Source organism: Molossus molossus, unplaced genomic scaffold, assembly GCF_014108415.1.
Source record: "Molossus molossus isolate mMolMol1 unplaced genomic scaffold, mMolMol1.p scaffold_m16_p_10, whole genome shotgun sequence".
NCBI lineage: Eukaryota > Metazoa > Chordata > Mammalia > Chiroptera > Molossidae > Molossus > Molossus molossus.
The window spans coordinates 4,905,570-4,923,146 of NW_023425345.1; the positions used below are offsets into that span (position 1 = coordinate 4,905,570).

Sequence of the window (17,577 nt, forward strand, 5' to 3'; positions counted from 1 at the left end):
GAGGGGTGGTCCGCGGCGCGGACGCGAGTTGGCGCGGGGGCCGGGCTTAGGGGAGCGGCGTGAGGGCCCCTCGGCATGCCCTCACGTGACTGCCGAGGAGGTTTGGGTGGGGACGGCGAGACGGGTGGGCCCCCCGAGGGCGAGGAGAATTGTTCGGCCCCACCCCTCGCGGGTTGGCCCGTCCCAGCGTGGGACCTTCCCTCGGGCTGGGGCAGGACCCGCCGCGCCACTTCCCCGGCCTGCCTGGTCCTTTGCGGCGGCCCCTGCGGCCGCCGGAGCTGACCCGAGTTGTCTCCCCCGCAGGGCCGCGGCGAGAAGGTGAGAGTCCGCGCTTTCCGAGGGAGCCGCGCCTGCCTCGGCTCGCGCCCTGCGGGGCCCCAGCGCGCCCGAGGGGATGGAGAGCCGCCTCGGAGGCCCCGGCACTGCCCGCGAGCCCACGCTGGCCGGCACTCGCTAGCTGCTCGAATTTTGCGTTTTATCCACCACCTAGGCCTTGTCTCCTGAGTCAGTGGCATTGTGGTTCGAAAGAAATGGAAGAAAAGGAGCGATGTGACCGATTCCGTTCGGTCTTCCTGCATTGAGGCCTGGTTGGCTTTTGCAGAAAGGAAAATACAGCAAGAAAATCCTGTGTTTTTTTTCCGAGGGGGGTGGGTGGGGAGGGTGGGAGAAGGGAAATAAGGTTTTATATGATTTTTAAAAAATTCTGCACTTTGACCGGAGTGGCGAAATACACTAATCCAAAAGTTATTTTTCTATAAGAAGAGGTGGATTGTTTTCCTTTTGATTCCAATCTTTTCTCCCCGTGACAAAGCATAAATCATGGACACCAGAAAATAAGGTGGACCTCAGGAATCCTGAAAAGACTCAGAAACTTACATTCTTCCTCAGGAGGGAAGGGTGGGTGTTTTTAGCCCTCTCTGGAACCCAAAACGAAAAACATGAGTTGCGTGCCATGGAAAGGAGACAAGGCCAAATCTGAATCATTGGAGCTGCCCCAGGCAGCACCCCCACAAATCTACCATGAGAAACAGCGCAGGGAGCTTTGTGCCCTGCATGCCCTCAATAACGTCTTCCAGGACAACAATGCGTTCACTCGGGAAACGCTGCAAGAGATTTTCCAGAGGTAGGGGACTCCTTGGCTTCTTGATATTTTTTTGCTGTTTATGAATTTCTGTGGGTCGGGCAGTGTCTCAGTTACACCTTCAAACCAAAAGGTTATCAGCTAGTTGCTACCTATAAGGGACACAGAATTGGAAAGATAATCACTACCTTTTATTGAACACTTATTATGGGCTTGGCTCAGTGCTACAAGCATCAGTGGTGTTATTTCAACAAAACCATGGAATGCATGTTATTTCCATTTCATAGATAAAGACTGGGCTCAGGAAGTTCAGTAATTTGCCCAGGTAACATAACAAAGGATGGAGCAAAGTTTGAATTCAGGTTTGAGTCTGTGCTGTTGACCACTATGCTATAAAACCTCTCAAGTCCTGCCCCTAAGGAGTTTACAGTCTAGAAGGGGATAAGGTAAGTACATGCTCAGTCACCTGTTATTGGAGGTGGAATGTTGTGGGTTCCATAGAAATGTGTATACACAGCGCTCAGCCCTTCTTTGAGGCCATGTGCTGGCCTTGGTGCTTTTCATACATTGTTTTGTGTAGCCCTCCTGACAGTGTTTATTGATAGAGAAACAGAAAGGTCAGGTAATTTGTCCAAGTAGCTTCTAAGTAGCAAAGCTATGATGTGAAGCTGATTCTTGGATTCCCTCCCTTTTCTGCTTCATTCTAGATACCCTTTCTTATCCACTTTGCCAAATGCTACCTGACAGGTTGATAGAAGTTCAGCTTTTCTCTCTCTGCTTTGATGTTCTAAAATTGTTTTATCAAACAGTTTGAGAATTAGTTCCTGCAGAACTATTTCTCTTCAGGAAATGGGGCCCTGGTAGGTGAGATAATTCGTCTCAGATCACCAGATCATGTCGGCACGTCTGCAGTCCATACATAGCAACTTGGGCAGTGAGCCTGTCCAATTCCTCCAGTTGGAAGTGTTAGGCCTACTCAGTTCTCAGTGCAGACAAAGCTGAAGAATTCTTCAAGCAGTGCATATTGGCAGTTTCAGAAGACCCTTTTCTGACTCCCTTCACTCAGATGAAACTATTGCCCCAGAAGGATCTGACTTACAGCTGGAAACAACCTGTTTGGGGTAATTTGTGAAGCCATGGATGTGGACCATTTACCCTGAAAGAACCATATTCCTCTCTTAAAAGAAGGTTAATCCCAGTGTGCTGACAGAGTTATAATGAGGGTAATTATTTTTCACTGCCAGTAATAACCATAGTTATGCCTTAGCAGGGCAAATGTGTCATTTTCATGATGACCATTATCTTGCAAATAGAATTAAGTCTCTTCAGGAATTGGGCCCTGGTAGGTGAGATAATTTGTCTCATATTACCAAATCCTGTAATTGCAAGGAGTAGAAAGGAGGCCAATCCATTAGACTCTTTCTTTTTGACCAACCATTAATATTTCTTCTAAAATGGATGTTTACAGATTATTTCCTAACCTAAAACTAGGGAGAAGGAAAGGATTCACAGTGAATAGTTGAATGTGCTTGGTATAGTACATGGTAGTATATAGCAATCTTGCAACAACCTTATCAGTAGTGATCCAAGGAAACTAGGATTCAGTTTACGCAATTTGCATAGTTTCACTCTCTAGTCACTTTTAAGTGTCAAGATTCTGTGTGTTCATTCAGAAGTTTTCACTTCTATAAATTTGATCCCTGATCTGACATGGTGCCGATCACTAACACAACATTCACTCTGTAGAAAGCCCTGTTTCCTTGCGTTAACTCATTCTTCACACTGATCTTGAAAGATAGATTCTGTTTTCCATTTTTCCAGATGAGGAAATCATAGTACAGAGCTATTAATGGCAGGATTTGTACCCAAGCTTTGTGACTCCAAGGCCTGCCCTCCTAACTGCTCTGTTACTTCCTGAGTATTGGGAAGGCATGTCACAACAATTATATCATCAGTAGCTATTTGCCCTGCTAGTAAGTTGGGTCTGGGTCTGAAGATGTAGACTATGATTATCATCTATTTGTGAATAATAGTGGGGTTCTTTTAGCTGTGTTTTCCCTGAATGAAAGAATGCTAAATATTTGCTCAACATTCACATGGAACAAGAGTTCTATTTCTGATTTTAAAGCTTTAGCTAGTTGTACTATACTCCCTAGTTTCTATGAGCACAATGTAAAGATCCACCTTAAATGGCAATTCAGTACTCAAAGAAAATATATTCTGTCCCCACTCCAAGGTCGGAATTCTATATAGAATATTTTGTATGGAAAGATTCTTTGTGGATGAATAGAAACAAAATAAGAGGCCCTGGCCAGTTTTGCTCAGCGGTTAGAGCATTGGCCCACGGACCAAAGGGTCATGGGTTTGCTTCTCAGTTAAGGGCATGTACCTGGGTTGCAGGTTTAATCCCTGGCCCTGTGTGGGAGGCAGCCAATCGATGTGTGTCTTTCACATCGATGTCTCTGTCTCTGTCTCTCTGTCTCTCTCTTTCTTTCTTTCTCTCTCTCTTTCTCTCTCCTCCCTACTTTCCTCCCTCCCTCCCTTCCATTCTGTCTAAAAATCAGTGGAAAAATATCCTTGGGTGAGGATTAACAACAACAACAAAAAGAAGCATGAACAGGATCAGAGGAAAAAGCAAAGGAAAAGAGGTGAGAGAAAGAAAATGGAAATTTAAAAATATTTACTGGCTGCTTGCAGTGTGCCAGGCACTGCTAGGCACTATAGAGAAAACAAGTTGAAAAGGACAGCATAAATTGAGTACATCATAAGCATACATCTGAGAGATATGCATTGACCAGGCCTTGAGAACAGATTCAAGTAAAGGTAGAACCACGGAACTTAGACCAATGTAAAAGGAAAAGATGATCTATCTATTGGATCCTAACAGAACAGTAATGTTGGCAGGTTTAACTAGATAATTTTTAATTCCCAGATCTAAAAGTTCTATGCTTTTTTGAAGATGTGGCTAACGAATCATAGAAAAGAGGAAAAAAATTTATTAATGCCATTTGTTGAGCGGCAGTTTATCCTCAAAGTTGAATTTTAGCCAGATAAAAGAGAAATACAAAAGCAGGGTGGAGTTTCAATACAGTGGTGCATATGAGATGACTCATGTTTGGAATAGAAATGAATAGGAACTTAGAAAGAACTAAGCTGATGACTTGGCAGCAACATGGGAACGGGAAAGAGAGGAGTCAGAGGTGTGACAGGCTCAATCCAGTATTTGGAGAAAGTGGTAATGTCCACAGTGATAACAAAAAGAGGCTTGAAAAAGGGTCAGTTTTCAACATGTGAAATTAGGGACAAGATAGAAATAGGGCAAGTGTCAACAGTGTGCATGTGAATAGATGTGGATATTTGATCTCATAATTTTTTTTTTTTTTTTATCCTCACCCAAGGACCTTTTTGTATTTATCTTCAGATAGAGCGGGAGGGAGAGGGGAGAAGAGAGAGAGAGAAACATCAATGTGAGAGAGACACATTGAGTGGTTGCCACCCACACGACCCCAACTGGGGCTGGGGACAAACTGCAACCAAGGTACGTGCCCTTAGCGGGAACCAAACCCGGGACTCTCCAGTTCACGGGTCGATGCTCTAACTGCTGAGCAAAATTGGCCAGAGCAATCTCATACATTTTTATCATATATGTTTATGCTTTGAAAAGAAAGGACTTAGAAGTCAAATGATTGGTAGCATCTGTGCAAGGTCGTTTTGAAAATCCCCAAGTCTCGCCCTGGCCTGTTTGGCTCAGCAGTTAGAGCATCAGCCTGCGGTCCAGAGAGACCCAGGTTCGGTTCCTGCTAAGGGCACGTACCTCGGTTGCAGTTTGTCCCTGGCCCTGGTTGGGTCATGCAGGTGGCAACCACTCAATGTGTCCCTTTCACATCATTGTTTCTCTCTCTCTCTTCCTCCCACTCTATCTGAACAAAAAATGGAAAAATGTCCTCGGGTGAGGATAAAAAAAAAATTCCCAAACCTCAAACATTTTCACTGAATTCATCCCAATTTTTCAGTGATAAAATGTTCTTGCAGCTAGGCATGTGTTTCCCAAATAAAATAGCTGCTAAAGTCTGAAAAGAGGAAAGCTAGCTTGGTACTAGGGGGAAAAAATCTAATGCAAGCTGGAAGGGACAAAGACTGTAGATATTGGTGAACAATCAGCAATCTCTACCATACAGGGGAAGTCCTCCTGCCTCCCTATTAAATGGTTCCTGAACAGGCAGAAGGAGCCACATTTAAAGGTATGGTGGTTGTGCCTTGGCCGCTGTGGCATGGTTGGAGCTTCATCCTGGATGTGAAAGATGGTGGGTTCAATTTCCAGTCAGGGCACATACCCAGGTTGCAGGTTCCATCCCATTCAGGGCGCATGCGGGAGGGAACCGATTAATGTTTCTCCCTCTCATCACTGTTGCTTTCTATCTCCCTTCCTCTCTCTAAGATCAATTTTTTTTTTTTAATTTAAAGGTATAGTGCTTGTAAATTGAGAAAAGGTGTTGAGTGTTAACCTATAGAGATTTGAATTATCTCATCCAAGGGCCAGACAAACATCATCACCGTCACAATCATAGCCAGCATCTACTATAGAGTACTTCTGTGTGCCTGATCCTGTGATCTGTGCTTTATACTTAATAATTTAAAGACATCAGGAAGTTCTGAGCCATATTTTTTAATGTCATATTTCTTCAGACGGGATAAAAAGGAAAATAATAATTATGAGAGAAAAGGAATATGGATGAATATCTCCACATTTCCTTTTCATTAAAGTCTGAACTCATCAGCATAGCTAGGCACAGTGGTAATCATGAGAGAACCTGGAACTTGACTGAGGTGTGAGACCTGGACTAGAGCCTATCTTCTCGCTTATAGATCACTTCAAATCTCATGGCTGTAACCTCTGGCTGTGACAACAGTGAGAAACCTGCTTTGTGGTTCAGAATTTCTAATGAAATCATGAGAGTCAGTCCTGAATAGGAGTTTGCCAAGGAATCTCAAGAAAACAACCCAGCTGTTTCCCTGCCTCTCCGGAGTTGCGCGGAGGCGGAGGCTTGGGTACATTCAAGATTTAGTTCTACCCATAACCCACCGCCATGGCCAAGGAAGGCATTGCTGCTGGAGGTGTGATAGATGTTAATACTGTTTTACAAGAGGTGCTGAAGACTGCCCTCATCCTGGATGGCCTAGTGCATGCAATTTGCAAAGTTGCCAAAGCCTTAGACCAGCGCCAAGCCCACCTTTGTGTGCTTGCATCCAACTGTGATGAGCCTGTGTATTTGTCAAGTTGGTGGAGGCCCTTTGTGTGGAACACCAATCAACCTAATTGAGGTTGAGGACAACCAGAAACTAGGGGAATGAGTAGGCCTCTCTAAGAGGGAAAACCCCGTAAAGTAGTTGGTTACAATTGTGTGGTGATTAAAGACTATGGCAAAGAATCTCAGGCAAAGGATGTCATCAAGGAGTACTTCAAATGCAAGAAATGAACAAAAAACTTGGCTTTTGTTTCTCAAAGAAAGAAAAAACAGTCCATTGGAACAAAATAGGATCCTATGGAATTCATTGGGACCAGTGTAATGAAATATCCAGACTATTCAGTGTAGCCTTAGCTCTGTTCAGAGTTAGGAGGTTGAATCCTAACTATGCAGCTCACTAGCTGTAGATGACTGGGCAAGTCACTCTAACCTCTTTGTACCTAGTTTTCATATTTACACTATAGCTCTCTCAAGATTGTTGGAAGGATTAAGTAATAAAGCTTGTAAAAGTAGCTATCACAGTGGGCACTTCATTATTGTTAACATAAAAGCAAGTGCTAGTGTCATAGGTACACTGGATGGACCTCACTTGTTCAAATGACCACTCTTGCAATGAGATGGAAGCCATTCTTAGCATTCCTGTATTGACTGGTCTGGTCAACACATGTTTACTCAGTTGCTAGTGCCTTCTTGTGAGGGATACAGAATAGAAGAACCATTTCCTTTCCTTCAGGAATTTACTGTTTGTTTGGACATGTATAAAATAACTGCATTCTTCAATGATCCTGTAAGGCATTCCCATTTTTACAGATAAGCTAATGGGCATGGAGATTAAATCTCACAGTTAGCACTGATGCTGCATGGAAGTGAACTCAGACATGTGTGGTCCTTCCAATCTCCCTCCCTTTTCTATTACAAAGGAGCCAGAAAAGATTCCATGGAGGAGGCGGTATGTGAGTTTGGGCCTAAAGAAGCTTTAGGATTTGAGTTGGAACAGAAAGTAGGATGGAAGAATAGAGGCCACATGGTCATGGTGCTTGATGTACACTAAGCCCAATGAGAGGGAAACAGCAAGCCAAGTAGGGTTCGGAGGGTTGGAGTTGGCCAACCAGGCAGTTGGCTCTATTGGCAATTCTTATATAAGAGCGAAATGATGCCTTGGTGAATATGGCAGGAACATATAGGTGAATGGGAGGAAGGAGAGTTTGAAAGCAAGGAGATCAGTTTAGGAACCTGTTTAAAGTCCACGTGTGGGGTGAGGAGCCTTCAGTTAGGCAAGAGAGGGAGAGCAGACGGGAAAGGATTTACATCTGAGAAGATGTAGGACAGAAGTCCTGGGTAGAACACTAGTCCTGTAGAGTGCACCTCCAAAAACAGTTTGCATTGTCAAACTGAAAGATAAACCCCGTGTCTTCAAAACTCAAGGTGAATATTAGCATGTTAGAGGTTCCAAGAATTCTTGCAGGAAACTTGTTTCCTTGATTCATTCAGCCACTGTATTGAATGTTTCCTTTGATCTTCTGGGAACAGCACTTGGGAAAGCGTGGCTCTAAGGTTTGAGCCTGGTAAGGACTTAGGTGAAAGAGGAGGAAGACTCAGCAATTTCTTTATTGGAGCCTTCATGCATCTACTGGCTAGAGACTTCACTGAAAGTAATGAGAATCTATTAAAAAACTGGTGAAGGGAAAGGAACTGGATACGTCTTGAGCTGGGCTTTCTTTCACGTGCTTTCGCATTTATTCCAAGTGCCCAAGGATCCACTGGAGAGCCTTTGTCCTCTTAAGCTACATTTCAAGCCCAGGCCCTAGGACTCAGCTGGCCTTGCCTCTTATCAACTGCTGCCTCCACCACTCATATTGGGTCCTTGCTATAAGGCTGGCACAACATTGGATTCCAACAAATGTGAGTTTGAATCCTAGTTCTATCACTTGAAAGATAAGTGATCAGAGACAAGTCATTCAAACTTCAGGGTTTTTTGTTTTGTTTTGTTTTATCTTCACCCCGAGGACATTTTTTCATTTTTTGTTCAGATAGAGCCGGAGGGAGAGAGAGGAAGAGAGAGAAACAGACGGGAAAGGGACACATCGGCCCCCTGCCACCTGCACAACCCAACCAGGGCCGGGAACAAACTGCAACCGAGGTACATGCCCTTAGCGGGAACCGAACCCAGGTCTCTGGACTGCAGGCCGACACTCTAACCACTAAGCAAAATCGGCCAGGGCCAAACTTCAGTTTTTTAAACCTATAAAATGGAAATAGTTCATAGTTTCATAGGCTTATTGTGAGGATTAAATTAGGTACATATGAAAGCATGAAATGGGCTTGGCACAGATGTTTCCAATAAATGGTAGTTACCGTTAGAGAAAACAAATTTTGGTTGCAAAGTGGAAATTAGTGTCTTCAGATACCCTCTGCTGGCTCTGGAGACAAGCACATAAACTCTTCTCATTTTAAGGGTCCACTGCTATTTTCAGGCAAAGAGATAGGATAATAAAATAAATAGAGAACATTTCAGCAACACCCCTTAAGTACTTAATCATGTGCCAGGCACTCCTTGGGCCCTGGTGATGTAGCATTCACAGGATGGAGAAGGCCCCTGCTGTCATTCTAGTGTGGGAAAACAGACAAATGAGATGTGTCCAGTGGTACAAGGGCTGTAATTAAGTTAAAGTAGGTGGATGTAAGAGGAAATGACTGGGAGAAACCTAAAGTTGGATGGTCAGAAAAAGCCTCTAAGGCAATTATACTTGAGACCCAAATAATAAGGAACATATCAAATGACAATCCATTCTAGCAGAAGAGTATTCCAGACAATGGCAGCCGTTGGGGAGTACAAAGGCCCTCAGTGAGGAAGCGTGTGTGTTCAAGTAGCAGAGAAAGTCTGTGTGGTAAGTGTGATGAGGTCAGCAGGATCCCGAAGGCCTTGCAGGCCAGAGGAAATGTAGATTGTATTTAAGTGTTTTGGGAGCCATTAGCAGGTTTAAGCAATGGCAGGGGTATGTTTTATGTTGAAAAATTATATGTTAACTGTGTATAAAGAAGTTTTGTTTTTTTTATAAGATTTCTTAAGTTTTTAGAATTGACCGAAAGTCTTAATTCTTTTCTTGAGATGGCATTTAGCAGCCTCCTGGACATCTCCACTTCTGTTCCACACTTCCCTTCCTCCACACATGCTGCCCTTTCCATCAAGATGGCCTTTCCTCAGGTCCTGGCCTGACAAGCCTATGAAATAATAGGATTGGAAATGCCTTCAGAACTGACTTTGCCTTGAGATGAAGCAGTGGCTAGGCTAAGAGGCCTGGCCAAAAATGGCTTTAAGCTAGGTGAGCAAACCAGACTGCAACTGACTTTTGTTTTTCTGGCACAAAAATTTTTTCAATTGATTCTTTGTGGGTTTTTTTTTTTTTTTTCCTCACCCAAGGACATTTTTCCATTTTTTGTTCAGGTAGAGTGGGAGGGAGAGAGAGGAACAGAGAGAGAGAGAGAAACATCGATGTGAAAGGAACACATCGAGTGGCTGCCACCCGCACAACCGACCAGGGCCGGGGACAAACTGCAACCAAGGTACGCGCCCTTAGCGGGAACCGAACCCGGGTCTCTCAGGACCGCAGGCCGACGCTCTAACTGCTGAGCCAAACCGGCCAGGGCGGTTTTTTTTTTTTTTAATCCTCACCGGAAGACATTTTTTCATTTTTTTTGTTCAGATAGAGTGGGAGGGAGGGAGAGAGAGAGAGAGAGAGAGAGAAACATCTATGTGAAAGGGACACATCGAGTGGCTGCCACCCACGTGACACAACCAGGGCCGGGGACAAACTGCAACCAAGGTACATGCCCTTAGTAGGAACCAAACCCCTGTCTCTCTGGACCACAGGCTGACGCTCTAACCACTGAGCCAAACCGGCCAGGGTGATTCTTTGTGTTTAAAAAAGAACACATACACAGGTATATTTGGAATGCTTTACATGCATGAGTCATGCATTCCAGTTTAATACAGGCTTTACTACTTTTTAAAAAAATAATTTTTATTGATTTTAGAGAGAGAAAGGGAGAGGGACAGAGAGAAATATCAACGGGAGAAAGAAAGAAAGAGCGCTTCCTGCACCCTCTCTACTAGGGGTTGAGCCCACAACCGGGCATGTGCCCTGACCCCGGGGAATTGAACCAGCGACCTTTAGGTACACCCTGATGATGCTCAATCCACTGAGCCACACCCAATGGGCCACCAATCTGGCCCCAATTCATACATTTATGTTCCCTGTTCAGCCCCTGTAGTCTTTGAGAGTTTAATGATTATCAAGTGTGCAAGCCTTAAATGGAAAGCATTTAAATTGTAAAAAAAACAAGAGTAACAAGTACTACCCATATAAATGAAAAAGGCTTGTTTCAGGGCAGAAAAATCAAGGAAAGAGACAGCAGAAATGGGTAGGCTGGGGATTTCATAAACAACACTACTTCATGGAATACTTTGTGTTCATTGATTTCACTGTAGACACTTTCTAAATGACAGGCAAATGGGTCCCATCACTACTGAATAATTATTTTGCATAAAAAGAACTAATCCCTGGATAGTAAGAGTCCAGACTACAAAATACTTTGTTGAAAGCTTGTTAGTTTACTTGAATGGGGTAAACAAGCTTTGGGGGAACAATGGCCCGAAGTGCTCTTCTGTCTCTGGTAATGCGGGCTCAGGAGATGTTAGGCAGATCAACATGTCTCAGCCCTCCTTTCACACCTGTAGGTTGTCTCCGAACACCATGGTGACCCCCCACAAGAAGAGCATGCTGGGAAATGGGAACTACGATGTGAATGTCATTATGGCAGCACTTCAGACCAAAGGCTATGAAGCTGTTTGGTGGGACAAGCGCAGGTAATCTGAACCAGGCTTGACCTGATGAGAACTGGTACTCGAGGTATGAGTGGGGAAGTGGGTGGTCAGTCGTGGTGTGACAGCCAGGGAACCTGACACTGTTTCTCTTCTGCAGGGATGTCAGTGCCATTGCTCTCACTAATGTCATGGGCTTCATCATGAATCTACCCTCCAGTCTATGCTGGGGTCCACTGAAGTTGCCTCTCAAAAGGCAGCACTGGATCTGTGTTCGAGAGGTGGGCGGTGCCTACTACAACCTTGACTCCAAACTGAAGATGCCCGAGTGGATTGGAGGCGAGAGCGAGCTCAGGTGCTTGTGGTGGCTGCTGTGCTGGGTGGGCTCCTTCGAGCTCCTCTCTGATTATTTGACAAAGGAAATGAAATTCCCAGCTCCTTGGACCTCTCTGTGCTTTACTTAAAATCATAGGGTCTGCCCTGGCCGGTTTGGCTCAGCGGTTAGAGCGTCAGCCTGCGGTCCAGAGAGACCCGGGTTTGGTTCCCGCTAAGGGCATGTACCTTGGCTGCAGTTTGTCCCCGGCCCTGGTTGGGTCGTGTGGGTGGCGGCCACTCGATGTGTCCCTTTCACATCGATGTTTCTCTCTCTCTCTTCCTCTCTCTCCTTCCCGCTCTATCTGAATAAGAAATGGAAAAATGTCCTCGGGTGAGGATAAAAAAAGTAAATAAATTAAAAAAATAAATGTAAAAAAAAAAAAAAAAAATCACAGGGTCTCAGATTTGAAAGACCTGAACCTTTGCTGGCACATGAAGTTCCCGCACCTGGGAACTGGCCTGCTGATCTGGTGGGACTGGCATTGTAATGTTACCTATGCTTTGACAACTGTGACAGCATAGCTGCCAGCCCAGAGAAAGGAAGACATTCAGGGCAGAGAGGACTAAACTTCCCTGGGACCAAAGAAACTTTTTTTTTATACAATTAGAAGCCCTTTACTTTAGATACTTTGGGCTGGCTCTATTTGTCACAGAACTAGTTTTGTTTTTTTTTTTCTTTCTTTTTAAATCTTCACCTGAGGCTATTTTTCCATTGATTTTTTTTTTTTTTTTTTTTTTTTTTTTAAGATGGAGTGGAAGGGAGGGAGGTGGAGAGAGAGAGAGAGAGAGAGAAACATCATGTAAGAGAGACACATTGATTGGTTGCCTCCTGCACAATCCTGACCAGGGCTTGGGATCGAACCTGCAACCCAGGTACGTGCCCTTAAGCAGGAATCAAACCTGAGACCTTTTGGTCCTCAGGCCGACACTCTAACCATTAAGCCAAACCAGCCAGAGCAGACCTAGGTACTTTTGACAATATGAGGAGCAAAAATTCAGATTGGAAATCTAACTGGACAGGTTGAGGGGTAACCAAAGGTGGAACCCTCCAAGAACAGATCACTATGGGAGTGTTTTAAGGATTGCTAAGGATATAAATAATGAGGTTACTGGTGAACATGTGGCCCCAAGACTGGAATTTGCAGTTTTAACAGCATTTCATTTCCTCTTTCATCTATTTTCCACCCATAGGAAATTTCTAAAACATCATTTGCGAGGAAAGAACTGTGAACTCCTGCTGGTGGTACCAGAAGAGGTGGAGGCCCATCAGAGTTGGAGGGCTGATGTCTAACAGTTCTGCCCAACCTCCCCTCACCTCCACCCCCTAAATCCTCCGTGATGTGCTGTGGCTTATACAGTGGGTCTTCCCTTGCCACTTTCCCAAACATCTCATCGGGTTTTCCCCCTCAGATTTGACAGTGTGCAATAGGCCAGACGTGTGAAATGTTACAAGAACCAACCAGCGTTACTCATTCCTGGGAAAGGAAGGTAGGAGCTCTGTTCTTAGGGCAGGCAATGGAAGACCCTTGTTTTATTTGAAGAGGGAAAGAAAGGTGGGTCCTAGCTTATTTTCCCCTTTCCTCTGAGGACTTGACAGAGGCTCTGCTGGAGTTCACTGCTGCTCTGACTTACCTGGAGATGCTGCCTCCATTTCCCCTTTCCTGGCAACTAGTGGGTCTAAAGACACAGTGCATGCAAAGTCCGTGTGACTGGTTTGAAGGGCCCAGAGCAAAAGGGCCTCTCAGGAAATCATTTTGAAAATCCCAACAGCACTACAGCATGCCTTCTCCAACCCTCAATGCCACCCTTTACCCTATTCTTAATGGTGGTTTATGGCCATTCTTGAAGTTTTATAATGGAAAGTTCACTAATATTTCACACCAAGTGGTTGAATCCTACATCCTAGCGTGACAGGGTAAGCTAAATACCTAAGAGGACATGGCCAAAGCCAGGCAGACATGGGCAACCTGTCTGCCTCACTCCAGCATTGTCCCTGCCACTTCATTACATTAATTTAGGAGGCTCAGGGGCACAAGATAAGCAAAAGGGCAGTTTTCCCAGTTGACCCACTCCAGCAAAAATCAGGAAAAAAATAAGCCTGTCTTCAATATCAGATTCCTCTAGTTTAAGACAGTTGAGTGAGGCAAGCTCGAAGAGAACAGCTGGGGTCAAGTCCAAGGCTCGGAGTCACTAGAGTGACAGCAGAGCCAGGTTGGGTGGTTATGTGTATTATGTTACAGGACCTGGGTCTGTCATCTTTCTGTAGTTTCCTTTACAAGTCAACTGAGAATTGACCTGCCCCCTACCTCTTCAAATAGTTGTAGGCCACTTTTCTCCTGTAACTTTGGAAAACGAGGGGGGGGTGGAGTACGTGTCATACCACATTGCATGACACACTGCGTGTCACCAAAGTGGTTGTAATTGCCTCAAGGCAGATGGGCAGACAGGGATCAACGTCTTGGCAGGCCTGAGAGCTGCTCCACTGGCCACAGAGTTATCTCCAGCAGCAAAGCCAGCCAGGGGCTTGCATGTCAAACTTGAGCAGGTTGAATGGGGTGAAGCTGAGGCTTTCTCCTCCCCACTGTGACTGGAGTGCATGTTTACACCAGCACTTTTTCTGCACATTGATCTTCAATCCAACAAGGCCATTTTTTTATGCTGAGTAAAGAGGCCACCAAGCAACTACTGCAGTACACCGTCTGAGCAATTGACTACAATCTCTTTTGCACCATTTTCTACATCAGACCTGCTTGGCACCACAGACAGCTCTTTACCCCTGCACAATGACATTCCAACCACCACCAGCCAGAAGTTACAGCCAACCTTGCTGATTGTCAAAAGCAGGACCTTGGGTCCATTGGCACTGTCAGTGATAGATAGTAAGCCATTTCCTGGGAAGAGGAGGAAACTCCTCTCCAATCTGCTTCGGCCTGTGCAAATGGCACTTCAAAGGAGTCCCCATGTACTTGGAGTCCATGAGCCAATGGAATATGCAAAGACACTTAAACATTTCAGGGCTGGATTCTCTGTTCATATCCAATTTTGGTGCTTAGGAACAGGGACCCATGCTGATGCCCAAGGGCAAAAAGCCCCATTTCCTTTAAGGGGGCAGGCCTGACCCTGATGCCCAGTAAAGGGGCAACCCTAGGCTTTTTGTTTTCCTTGCTTTTATTCAACCCCCCCCCCCCTGGTTTCTGTTGGCCTTGTGCTGGGTTTGTTTACAAAAGATGTATTTTGTTTAACCAAATATTAAAAATGGAAAACTCTGTACATAAATCTGTCTGAATTCTGTAATTATTTACAGAAAGGAAAAAAGGTAAACTTGAGAATGATGCCACTTTAGAAGAAATTCGCTAATACCACAAGTCATCTTTCAGAGAGATACTGTTCTTTGGAGCAGTTCTAGTCTTTGCCCTTATAAAATGGTCTAAGTAATCTCGAGGTGCATGTAACAGAAGCACATGCATGACACCTTGGGTTGGAATTGTTTTAATATTTAAATACAAAAGTGAGCACTGACTTTTTTTTTTTTCTCATTTAGACACACACTCACACGGGTCTAACAGCCAAAATGTGCAGAGGAACTGAGCTCCTGCTCTGCCCTCCAGTCCCCATCCTGTGGTTGAAGCTGCTGCCAGCCCTCCCTCTTTTCCAACATACATAGAAATTCACAGTGGCTGCTTTTACACTATAGCTGTAATGCATTTTGTATTTCATATAGTGTGCACGTCAAAACAATGGTCGGGTACATCATCCTCAATGGCATCAGTTCCTACTCCACAATGAGTTACTGAGGAGATCTTCTAGTCAGGAGTAATTTGGTGAAAGGCGGATGGCCAGAGTTGGAGAAACCATCTGCACTGTTGCACTCATCAGAGTGAGGACAGAAGTTAAGTCAGGATAGCTTGGAGGGCATTGTTGCAAGTTGGGAGTCTCTCCATGAGACAATGAGAGGGGAAATTCTCCCAACCAAGTTAAGATAGGTTGATGTGCCAAAGTTAAAAAAAAAAAAAGGCAGTTCAAACACTTGGAATTTTCAAACTCCTCCCACCAAGACAAGTCAAACATAGCAGTAACAATCTAGATCTTTCCAGGAAGTGAAGGTAGAGCCCCTGGCATTCCTCCTGACAGCCCTGTGTTCGGCCCTAGAAGTATCTGGAACAGAAAAGAAAGGATGTAAGGCATTATACAAATCCAGGGATCTCCTTTTTTCATCCTACCTGATAGGGGACAAACAAGTTCTACAAAAACAATGCTGATAGCACAATTGAGTACCTAAAAGAACATGGGCCAGATCCTAATCTCTACTCACACATTCCTGGTCTCCCAGGTACTGGAGAAATAACCAAGTTGAGTCTCCAACACTGGCAAAAGCCCAGGGTGTGAGCTCACCTGCCGCTGCTGCAGTTGCTGCTGCTGCTCCATTTGCAGCTTCTCTGTCTCAAAGACAACAGGAAGAACCAGGATCATGAAGGAAGTCGTCCCAATCCACAAGGCTGCTCTGGAAAACCTGCAGAGGGATTGTGAGCACAATGGTGAGGCAAAACCAGACAGCTGCACCCAGAAGGAACCAAATTACTCATGCTACCTATGCCAATGTTATTTTTTGTTTTGCGTTTTTTTTTTTTTAATCCTCACCTAAGGATATTTTTCCCTTAGATTTTTTTTTTTTGGAGTGGAAGGGAAGGAGGGAGGGAGCAAAACATGGATGAAACACATTGGTTTGCTGCCTCCCTCATTAGGCTGATTCGGGCCAGGGATCGAACCGGCAACCCAGGTACATGCCTTTGATGGGGAATTGAACCCACAACCTTTCAGTCCTCGAGTGATGCTCTAACCGCTGAGCCAAACCTGCCAGGGCCCAATGCCACTGTTTTTGATAAACTCTTCCAGCCAACTCTGCACCATACTCCTACCAGAAACAAGAGGAGCAGTTCTGGTAGCTGTGTATCTAGAGATAGCAATCTTAACATTCTATTGAGTTCTAACAAAGATACTAATACGTTAATAATCTCACGTAATCTGAAATGATACTAAGGACTCTGCCTGACAGAATCCCCACTTACAGAAAAGGAAATTGAGAGTAAGAAAGGCAAGGTACCAGGAGTCCAAGGTCATTCAATCATCTAGGTGGCAGGCTGGCTTCCAACCCAGGTATGTTACTTCCAAAGCCCGTGTTCGTTCATGAGTTCCCAGGACACCCCAACGTCTTTGCCCTTGTCCCTTACCTGTACATTTTTTGAGCCACAAAGAGGGAGAGATCAAAAGTGGCTCCGGCCGCGGAGCGGATCCTCTCCGGAAACATCTCCGTCAGACCCCAGAGTCTCTCCGACAGGGTCTCATCTAGCTGTGGTGGAGGAGGCCCGGGTCTTGGCCGAAGCAGCGGTAACCTCCCCCCGACACCGGGGCACGCCGAACCCCCCTGGGCCCAGCGGGGCCCCAAACTCCGCCTCCCGTAGAAAACGCCTCTGCTCCGACCTCTCCAGGATCCACGACGCGCCTCTGCCCGGGTCCCGCAGCACGCGGAGCCCACACCCCCGGGCGGGACGCTCCTGTTCGGAACCCAGGTCCCTGCCTCACCCCGCGGGGCCCCAGTACCTCGTCGTCATCGTCCTCTTCCAGCTCCTCCTCAGTCTTCTCCGCATCGCCTTTCGGAAGCAATTCGTCCGGGGGTAGGGGGGCACCAGGGCCCGCGGCGACGGCGGCGGCAGCCATGGCTGTATGGGGGCGGGGGGAACACCGGAACCGGAGGAGAGGAGGCGAGTGGAAGCGCGGAGCGAGGATAGAGCTGCCCTTCCGGGAGCCGGAGTCCCGCGGGTGGGGGAGAGCGACGCTCTCTGGCCGGCGGTCGTCAGCCGCCTTCAGCCGAGTCGGCAGGCGGCCGAGATTTCCGTGGAAATTAACACCGGGGCAACTTGCTCAAGTCCAGAGTCGAGGTGTTTCCGCAGCAGTTCCGTTCAGAGGGTTTCACGTGGGCCCAGAAACCTGCATTTAACAAACCTCCCAGGGATCGCCTTTACAGAAACACTGATCCAGTTTCATTTACCTGAGTG

General features: G+C 45.7%; 2 protein-coding genes across 3 annotated transcripts; one reads left to right on the top strand and one right to left on the bottom strand.

The window, feature by feature from the left end:
• The first annotated feature begins 675 nt into the window (after positions 1-675).
• On the top strand, positions 676-15,903 carry JOSD1 (Josephin domain containing 1). 2 transcript variants are annotated; one of them, XM_036252247.1, is made up of 5 exons: positions 676-1,123; positions 11,066-11,194; positions 11,310-11,504; positions 12,716-12,779; positions 15,855-15,903. In XM_036252247.1, exons 1-5 carry the CDS (start codon positions 939-941, stop codon positions 15,867-15,869), a joined length of 588 nt encoding a protein of 195 aa, XP_036108140.1. In that variant the 5' UTR covers positions 676-938; the 3' UTR covers positions 15,870-15,903. The 2 variants fall into 2 exon arrangements, with proteins under 2 accessions (XP_036108140.1, XP_036108139.1); XM_036252246.1 differs by lacking the exon at positions 15,855-15,903 and having other exon boundaries at positions 12,716-14,716.
• On the bottom strand, positions 15,045-17,268 carry TOMM22 (translocase of outer mitochondrial membrane 22). Its single transcript, XM_036252248.1, has 4 exons — positions 17,123-17,268; positions 16,753-16,871; positions 15,917-16,034; positions 15,045-15,679 (listed from the first exon to the last, which is right to left on the bottom strand). Exons 1-4 carry the CDS (start codon positions 17,237-17,239, stop codon positions 15,605-15,607), a joined length of 429 nt encoding a protein of 142 aa, XP_036108141.1. The 5' UTR covers positions 17,240-17,268; the 3' UTR covers positions 15,045-15,604.
• Between the last annotated feature and the right edge of the window lie 309 nt (positions 17,269-17,577).

Excerpts from the sequence above, each read along its gene's own strand:
- JOSD1 (XM_036252246.1), top strand. The coding sequence starts at position 939 with ATGAGTTGCGTGCCATGGAAAGGAGACAAGGCCAAATCTGAATCATTG. Across the intron at positions 1,124-11,065 it reads CTGCAAGAGATTTTCCAGAG|GTTGTCTCCGAACACCATGG; the intron begins GTAGGGGACTCC and ends TCACACCTGTAG. Across the intron at positions 11,505-12,715 it reads GGAGGCGAGAGCGAGCTCAG|GAAATTTCTAAAACATCATT; the intron begins GTGCTTGTGGTG and ends TTCCACCCATAG.
- TOMM22 (XM_036252248.1), bottom strand. The coding sequence starts at position 17,239 with ATGGCTGCCGCCGCCGTCGCCGCGGGCCCTGGTGCCCCCCTACCCCCG. Across the intron at positions 16,872-17,122 it reads AAGAGGACGATGACGACGAG|CTAGATGAGACCCTGTCGGA; the intron begins GTACTGGGGCCC and ends CCTCCACCACAG. Across the intron at positions 15,680-15,916 it reads AGCAACTGCAGCAGCGGCAG|ATACTTCTAGGGCCGAACAC; the intron begins GTGAGCTCACAC and ends TTTCTGTTCCAG.